Source organism: Apium graveolens, chromosome 2 (genome assembly GCF_009905375.1).
Source record: "Apium graveolens cultivar Ventura chromosome 2, ASM990537v1, whole genome shotgun sequence".
Lineage (NCBI taxonomy): Eukaryota > Viridiplantae > Streptophyta > Magnoliopsida > Apiales > Apiaceae > Apium > Apium graveolens.
In genome coordinates, this window is record NC_133648.1 from 195,800,346 (window position 1) to 195,810,330 (window position 9,985).

At 35.6% G+C, this 9,985-nt stretch overlaps 1 protein-coding gene across 1 annotated transcript; it reads left to right on the forward strand.

The window, feature by feature from the left end:
- The first annotated feature begins 6,243 nt into the window (after nucleotides 1-6,243).
- LOC141696036 (uncharacterized) lies at nucleotides 6,244-9,610 on the forward strand. The gene is made up of 3 exons (XM_074500230.1): nucleotides 6,244-8,705; nucleotides 8,789-8,894; nucleotides 8,981-9,610. The coding sequence occupies exons 1-3, from the start codon at nucleotides 6,244-6,246 to the stop codon at nucleotides 9,608-9,610; spliced, it is 3,198 nt and encodes a 1,065-aa protein (XP_074356331.1).
- Nucleotides 9,611-9,985: the final 375 nt, after the last annotated feature.

Below are 9,985 nucleotides of genomic sequence, written 5' to 3' on the forward strand. Positions count from 1 at the left end.
AGTATACACAGAGTTCCAGTTTATAACTGTATAAAAATATCGTTGCAAGGTGATCTCATATATCTAACCTTGTCTCAACGCTTTTCTGAAAATCTTTGTCATACATAAGATAATTATTAACTGGATATAAGTTGAAAAGATGAAGTTACAAGATACTCCAATATACTTATATCTTTTCCGAATACTACTTGAACCACCGTCGTTCAAGGTATAAACAGTTTCGAAAGTTCATCACATAGATGAGACTACGAGATAAGAATTGAATAGATTCAATCTTTGAAATGTTGTTTAAAAGAAATGAAGTTACGAGATACTTCATTTGAGGGAAACATCATTATAACTGTTTGACCCTATCAATGCTTCAACAATCACCCATCTGTAGCCTTTCGATCGAATGCTCCTAGTAGTGTTGCAGAAATATCCAAACTGGATGATGAACTCATTACGGGAGTTTGCCGCGCCAGGAAGACCACTTACAATGATCAGTCGCAGTAGTGCAACCCCACCATTTTCTACATGTAGAGGAGAACCTGTCAGATTTACTTGTCAACCGAACACTGGACTCCTAAGGAATGGACCGTCTTAGCGGAACTTCCAGGCCATTTGGGCCAATATAATAAGGCTGGGCCGGCGCCACTCGACCACTTACGCCACTCCTAGTTCAGATGAAATCCATGACTCTGAAACGTAAAGCTTGTCCCCCCTTTCCCCAAGTAGAAACTTGTTGATACGGCTCCACCAAGAAGTCGTATCTAGTTGGAAAGGAAAACTCACCGATATTTCCCAGGCGGTGCCTGTTAATGGATTAACTTGTTCTAAGAATTTTACTTCCCGAGTGTTGGGTAAGTAATCAAAAACTCTTTTATCAAAACAGCAACCTTGTTGCGAATATAAAACACACCACAGAGCCGGATCCCTCAGGTTTTGAGCGAGTATTTAAATCCCCTTCGAAAGGAGGATCTTAAATATAAAAATGAGTTTTGGGATCCGCCCTAACTTTTTAAAATCATTTTGAAGACTCGAAAACTTTTTAAAGAATGTTTAGAGTAACGCTGATTTAATAAAATAAATCAGTCCCGATATGCTAGAAAGTATCTGAATATTATTATTTAAATAATATTCCCATAAGGGTGATCCTTATAAAAATAATCGAGGTAGGAGTTTTAAAACTCATAATTGAAATGAATAATAAATAACCAAAGATATACTTATACGAAAGTATGATCTTTATTTGAATAATCGAAAATAAGTTTGATTATCGAAACATTATTGTTGAATAAAATAAAGAATATTATATAATAAATAAGCACAGTTATAAGTCCTCAAATGAATATTCAAAATAATATTCATTAAATAAAAAAAATGGAGTCTTAAGTCCTCAAATGAATATTCCAGATAATATTCATTAAATAAAATAAACGGAGTCTTAAGTCCTCAAATGAATATTCAAAATAATATTTATCAAATAAAATAAAGTTATCGAATAAACCTCATTCGATTAATAGTTTTGAAAACTATATCCATATATATATATGAATATATATATATATATATATTATACTCGGGAACATCGACTCCCGGTTTAGAAAAATGTTCACCCTTGGGTCCCCTATACTAAGGGTATACGCAACTACTGCTTATCTCTAGCATATGTATTATGCAATTATAAGCATTGGAATCAACAGATAGATATCAATATTACGAAACAGACATGCATATATCCCATATCATCATGCTCCAATATATCACAAGATTTGCTAATTAACCATCATGCCTCTATCACAAGATAATGCATATACATATATACATCACAACAACAGTATAACGGGTAGAAAACTTGCCTGAGCGACTGGGGCGGTAAAAGTCCTGGGATGAGTCTGGTAACCTATAAACATCATATAAGTTGGAATTAAACCAAAGTTTCTTATGAATCTATACTTTAACCAATTAGACCCTAACGTTCGCGTTTGCGCTTAACGATTCACTTAAGTCGCTCGAGTACCCTCGGCTCTACTATTTTTAATAAATTAACCATTAAGAATTTTAAGGCGATTCTTTCACGAGTACTCTACCAACTGCCTAATCCACTTTACATAATTGTTTCCTACTCCAATTAGTCATTTAAGGGCCTTAACTAAGGTTTTAAAGTAAGGCAAGGGGTAAGGGTTCGGTCCAGAAACGCCGTTACTTAAAACAGTGTTTCTCCTAAACCGTACATCGGATTCAAGCGAACCACATATCAAAACGAAGCTCGTAACATGAACTATCTAATCATGGAAATGGTCAAAACCTGAAAATGAGTTCACGGGTCCTGATGTTAAGAACAAAAGCAGTCTAAGGTAAATCGGGCATTACGACGGCTGTGTTTACGCGATTACCAAATTTGTACAACTCCAAATCAATCCACAATCAACCACAAATCAACCCATAACCACCAATACAACCAAAATACATCCATACTTCATTACAACAGTCCCAACATCTCAAGATTTACCAATTTATACTACCCCTAAACATGAACTAAAGCTATACTTAAGTTCATTAACCAATAATCAAGATTTACAACTCCAAACTCATTATAAATCCAACACAACTCTAAATATACATGAATCATACTTCCCAAGAACTAAACCAAGCATAAAAACTCTAAATATATAAAAGTAGGGCTAGGGTATGAGATTATACCTTCCTTGGTGAGTAAAAGTAACTAAGGAGCTTGGAATCACCCTTGAAAGTCCTTACCAAAGCTTAATCTAATCAAAAACACAAGATTAAAATTTCAAGTTCTTGAAAAACACTATTCACTCTCTTCTTCCATGAATTTTAGGAAGAGATTGTGAAGGAATTTGAAGCTTAGACCTATAGTATATCTATATATATGTACAAAAAACCTTAGATAATTACCTCACTAATGAACAAAGCTTGGAACTTGGATTTGAGTTTTTTCTTCCTTTGAAATGGATAAAGGCCGAGAGCTTCTTGATGGAAATGAAGGTCAACTTTGTGTTTTTGTGTTATGAATTGTTTTGTTGGTTGTTTTGCCTTTTTTTTCTAAATTACCTTTTAACCATGGTAAATTTTGTGTGGTTTATAATCAACCAACACTTCCTTCCCTTTGGTCATGCTTATGTCATTTTCCTATGTCATCTTCCCACACTTATCCTCTTCTTGTTGGTGTGGTGACATCATCATCACTAACCTTTTTGATTAGCTCCTAATTACTTGGCTAATGACCGCTGATCTGTTATACGGTTCACTTAACTTTCGTTCTCGTTTATCGTTTGAGGGATCATACACTACTAGAATTCTGTCAATAGACATCGGTCCTTAGACATCAGTTGCTCAGACGACCGATGTTAAAGTTCATTTAGACATCGGTTATTTTAAAACCGATATTACTTATTGTTTTAGACATCAGTCCAGAAAATAACCGATGTCTATACTTATTTTTCAAAAATGAAAAACGTTAGTTAGACATCGGTTTTCTATATAACCGATGTCTTTGTTTTATAGACATCGGTTGTATTTTACAACCGTTGTCGATGGTTAACTTAAAAAAAATTAAAAAAAACGCGGAAACTTTCCCCCCTTATTCCCCAAATATTCCCCCTCCTTTACCAAAAAAAAACCGTTTCTCCCCCTAATTATTTTTCCTGTCTCTCTCTCACTCTCTCTGCTCTCTCTCTCCCACTCTCACTCTCTCTGCTCTCTCTCTCTCTCTGAGCTCACTCTCTCTGGTTCTCTTTCCCTCTCTCTTCCATCTCTCTGCTTCTCTCCCTCTCTCTCTTCCATCTCTCTCTATCTCACACACACACCATATCAGTTTATAATAAGTACATAGGTTTTAATTAAACCCCAAATTGAAGAACACCATCAGTTAATTAAAATCCATCTACGAGAAACCCGAATTTCTGAACAGGTATGTTTGTTCATTTAGGTTTGTATGTTCAATTAGGTTACATTTGTTCAATTAGGGTTTGTTCATAAATTTTAATGGGTTTTTTCCTTTTTGAACAGGTTTTGAGATTCATTGAGCCAAATAAGGTTTGTACTCTAATTTTATATTTTTTCTTGAGTTGTTTTAAATATGCATGTATATATATTTACATAAATCTGCATTTTTTTAACATAAATTAGGTTTGTGTTCTTGTGTATATATATTTAGGTTTGCCTAAATATATTAATTAGGTTTGATATTTGCATGTATTTTTCTTTTCTGGTTGATATCTTCCGATTTTTGTCCGTTTAAAGTTTTAAGTAATAGTATGTTTTTACATTTGATTTTGTCCATTTGCAGATTATCTCATCAAGTCTCGGAATTTGACAGTGCCAGCACATTTTACTTCAAGAAGGAGGTTAAAAATTCTTATTCGTTTGCTTTTTTCCTTTTTTTTGTATACATTATGTAGGAAGGGATTCACCAGTAACCGATCTGTCATTATTTATGTATACATTATTTGATTTGGATTGTTGTTTATGTATCAGATTTAGTGTATCGTTCTCTTTTAATAGATGAGATGCCATGAATGTACTAGTTGTCATTTGTGTAAAATCTTTCAATTTTTTAAGGGCATGTTTGTTATTAATTCGCGCTTGAATATGTGCACTTGTATTGATTATTGTTAGGGCGAAAACACGCGCTAATATTCACGCAAGTATACGCGTTCGCAAGTAATATAGAATATTTTCTAGTTCGTTCCCTCAGAGACTCAGACTAAATTATTGTCTAATTAAACTCACTCACCAATGTATGATTACTTCTCAATGTTAAGACACTAACACTTAAAATTGTTGATTAAATATTAACTATAATTAACTACTTAAGTAATCACTTAACTAACACTTCAATTTATCAATAATAAAACACTCATGAGATCACAACTTCATTATTACTTCCTTCTATAGCCATTGTTATTACCTTTAGCATGTGACATTGATGATATTAATCGAATAACACGAAACTGATAAAAGCCAACTTTCATTGTACTAATACCATTCTACCAAGCATCCACAATTAAGATAGAAGTTGAATAGTCATCAATTATGTTGAGTTCCTATATGTCTACAGAAATTGATAACACAATGATTTAAGCACAAGTTATTCCTTTTGATTACATAGGGCAAATAAAACTGTTAGAGTTACCCACTAATCATGCACAACGTACATGAATCTATGCTAGCATGGCAAGTTCTAAATCTCAAGATCCACCGTCGCTTCACAAGAGATTAACACCCTATCTTATATGTTCGCGATGCACATAAGACGAATACGCACAACCAATACTAGATATCATGCATTCATCACACACTAAAGTATTAAACGATTAACTAAAGAATTCCATAATAAATCTGTTGCAACCCCATAATCACGATTAGCCCATAATAGAACTTATCGTCATCATGGGTTCATATGAAATCATGATAAACAAACACAAGAAAATAATAACTAAACTAATTATATTAAAACATAGTACGTCACAAGAGTAAATAAGTTCAAAGCAAGAAAACTAGCATCCAACGTTACAACGAAACAAGAATCACAAGAAGATATGCTTCCTCTTCGTTGCGGTGTGCTAAATCGGTCTTCTTCCTTATCTCCTTCGCTTCTTGCGTAAAAACACAATCTTCTTTTAATCCCCCCTTGTGAAAACGTCTCAAAGCTACTTATATAATAGTCCCATAAAACTCAGATTACATAGAAGTGGAAACCAAACAGAAGTAGAAGTCCTAAAATAATTTGTCTTTTTTCCCGACCCTGCGCGGCCGCTCAGCATAGCTGAGCGGGCGCTCAGCATAGCTGAGCGGGCGCTCAGCTTGCTGCGTGGCCGCGCAGCAATGCTGAGCGGGCGCTCAGACCTCTACTGGAAAAAATCTGATTTTGCTCCGTTTCTTCGCCGTAATCTGCCCGTTTCTTTCCTCTCGCAATGGTGAACACATGCCAAGGCTTATTCTTGATGATTCCTCCCCCAAAATGCAACTAAAACCCTGAAATGCATAAACACTAGAAAAACGCATCAAATACACAAAATACTTGATTTCAAGACACCAATTTAAGCCATTTTAAGACGTTCTAAGTGGTATAAAATGCCACTTATCAATTATGCTAGTTAAACAATGTTGAATTTCTTGGTTTTGTTTATGTGCACTTGAATATGTGCACTTGTATTGATTAATTCACGCTTTGATGTTGAAATGACCATTAGGTGGTTAGGTTGCTAGATTGCTGGTCATACATTTTCATTTATGGATAAGTCGTGGATATCGAAAGATAGGGATTCTTTAGAATTTGAAATTGGCGTCGAAGAATTCTTGATTTTCGCTGAAGAAAATTGTAAAGATCCTAAAAGAATTCCTTGTCCATGTGGTCGATGTGTGAATTTTAAAAAATTCTCAACCAAAATCATAAGGGGACATATCTACGATCATGGTTTTAGTTTGGGGTATGTTAATTGGATTTGGCATGAAGAAAAATCTACTAGGAGTACTAGGTCTCCAATAGGTAGTACACGTCCTGCTTCAGACCAACCTATAGAGCACTTTATTGCATCAAAAACTGTTGAAGTTTGTGAAGCGGCTTTTAATTCGGGTAATTACGATAAGGATTCATATGATTTTCAGAGGTTTGTTGTTGATGCGGAACAACCGTTGTTTGAGGGCAGCGAGTGCACAAAGTTAGAGTCAATGTTAAAATTGCACAACTGGAAAGCTAGGTTTGGTATTAGTGACACTGCCTTTACTGAGCTGCTCTCTTCAGTTGGCTCGATCCTTCCCAAAGATAATGTGTTGCCTCCTAACGCATATGAAGCGAAGAAAACTTTATCCGATTTAGGTCTAGTGTATTTAAAAATTCATTCGTGTCCCAATGATTGTATACTTTATAGAAGCATACATTCTGATGCTTCTCAGTGTCCTCATTGCAAGCTGTTACGTTGGAAAGTACGGAAGAATGGCCAACTTAGGGTCAATGTTCCAGCCAAGGTCATGTGGTATTTTCCTATAATTCCAAGATTTAAACGATTATTTAAATCTCCCTCTACTGCTGAACTCATGACTTGGCATGCAAATCAACGAATAAATGATGACAAGATGCGACATCCGACCGACTCTCCTTCTTGGAGGAATATCGATTACCGGTGGCCTGCCTTTGGTAGTGAATCTAGGAATATTAGGTTGGCTTTATCAGCGGATGGTATCAACCCGCATACTAATGGGTTAGTCAATCGATATACATACTGGCCAGTAGTGTTGGTAACGTACAATCTTCCTTCGTGGTTATGCATGAAAAGGAAGTTCATGATGTTGTCAGTTTTAGTTCCTGGTCCACATGAGCCGGGAAATAACATCGACGTTTATTTACAACCGTTGATTGATGATCTGAAAAAACTTTGGGAAGAAGGTGAACCAAACGTTTATGACGCCTATAGTAAATCATATTTCACTCTAAAAGCAATTTTATTGTGGACTATAAATGATTTTCCAGCATATGGAAACTTGTCAGGCTGCGTGAATAAGGGTTATAAGAGTTGTCCAATTTGTGGTGACAATACTATGGTTAAATATTTAAGTCACAATAGGAAGATGTGCTTCCAAGGTCATCGCCGTTATTTGCCTAGGCATCACCCTTATAGGAGGCAGAAGGCGGCCTTTAACGAACAACAAGAGTTGGGGAACGCATGTCAACCCCTTTCCGGAGAAGAAGTGTTAGCGCGTCAGGAACGAATTGATTTTTGTTTTGGAAAAGAGGTGAAGAAGTCGAAGAAGGTGGAATGTCCATGGAAGAAAAAATCTGTTTTCTTTGAGTTAGAATATTGGAAATATCATCATGTTCGCCACTGTCTCGATGTTATGCACATCGAGAAAAATATGGGTGATAATCTGCTTGGGACGTTATTAAATATGCGAAAGTCAAAAGATAGTGAGGCGGCACGTCGTGATATGATTGATATGGGTGTTAGACATGATTTAGCTCCTCAAGTAGGAGAAAAGAAGACCTATCTGCCTCCTTCCCCTTTTACTTTGTCGAAGGTTGAAAAAAAGAAAGTGTTGAACTCATTCTTGTCTATGAAACTTCCTTCTGGACATGGATCAAACATAAAAAATTATGTATCCATGTCTGATTTGAAGATATACGGGCTTAAGTCCCATGACTGCCATATCCTTCTCCAACAACTCCTCCCTGTTGACATTCGATCCGTTCTCCCGAAAAATGTTAGGGTCACAATCATACGACTGTGCTTCTTTTTTAATGCTTTATGCAGCAAAGTTGTCGATGTCTCGAAACTCGATAAATTACAGTCAGATGTAATAATAACCTTATGCGATCTAGAAAAAATATTCCCTTCATCATTTTTTGATGTAATGTTACATCTTATTGTCCACTTGGTCCTAGAAGTGTGTTTATGTGGACCGGTATTTTATAGATGGATGTATGCCTTCGAACGATTCAATAAAGTGCTAAAGAGCTACGTACGAAACCGATATTATCCTGAAGGTTGTATGGCAGAAAGCTACCTTAAAGAAGAATCAGTAGAATTCTGCACAGAATTTATGAGCCAGACTTGTACAACTGCCGGCATTCCAGTTGAGCAAGGCAAGCAATCTGGTCCATTATCTGCCGCGATAATAAAGGTCGTTGAAGAAAAAGAGCGAGATGAGGCTCATCTGCATGTCCTTCAAAACAATGATGAAGTGTATCCCTATATCGTGTACGTTTATTTTATTAACTTGTCCTATTTGTTTGAAGATGTAATTTTTGTGGGTTATTTCTAATATTTATGCATATTCTCAGAATGCACAAGGAGTATTTGGATGAAATTTACCGAGGGAAGAAAAAAAGTGTTCATTGGCTCATGGGAGAGCACAATCGGCTATTTGCCGATTGGTTTGAAAAAAAAGTAGGTTTTGTGTATTGTCTACTTAAATAGTTGTTAGTTGTAGTTTGCAACTGATGGATTTTTTTATTATATAATATTATGTATAGGTAAGTAGTGAAATGAAGGGAAATCCCGATGCTGTTTCAGAGACGATACGATGGCTCGCTGGAAAACCATCATTTTCTGTTTTAACTTATCAAGGTTTTTCAGTCAATGGAGTCCGATACTTTACGAAAGACCGAGATGATGCGCGGGTTGTTCAAAACAGTGGAGTTTCTGTGGTTGCTAAGGCAGTCCAGGTGTCCAGTGCGAAAGATTTAAACCCCATTGAGAGTGATATGACCTTTTATGGCATAATCTTGGAAGTATGGGAGTTGGATTACCATGAGTTCAAAGCTCCACTCTTCTTGTGTAAATGGGCAGAGAATGATAAAGGCATAAAGATCGACGATCTTGGCTTCACACTTGTGGATTTCAATCGACAAGGCCATAAGAAGGATAAATATGTCTCTGTTGACCAAGTCAACCAGGTGTTTTACATTAAAGATCTGGTTGATCCTACTTGGTCAACTTCCACAACTAGAGACTATCAAGAGTTGTATAACGACGATGATTTGGGTGACACGATCATGGAACATCCTCCCTTCTGCTCTAACATCCCTGCTTCTGATGTGACCAATGAAGAAGTTGCGCATAGTATTAGGCCTAATGTTGAGGGAATTTGGGTTAAAAAATGATCCTGTTAATTTAGCTCTCTATACTTTTTGCTTGTTATAATTTAATCAGCATATTTAATTTTCCTTTGTAATTTTTTTGAGTAAATGAATTATAGTGACTAATGCATTTTTCTTTTGTAATTTTTCTTTTATAATTTTTTTGTATTTTGTTTTTGTATTTGTTTTGAAATTTTCCAGTTGTAATTTTGAATGCATTTTTATTCATGCATATGTAATTTTGAATGTATTTTAATTCATGTAGAGTTTCATTTATTCAGTGACTAATTATTTCTTGTTTTATTATTCAGAGTGAAGGACAAAAATGGCAAAGAAACAGAGAACCAACAAAAGCAAATCTAAAAAAGTTAAAGAGGTCGAAGAACATTGTGATCAGGA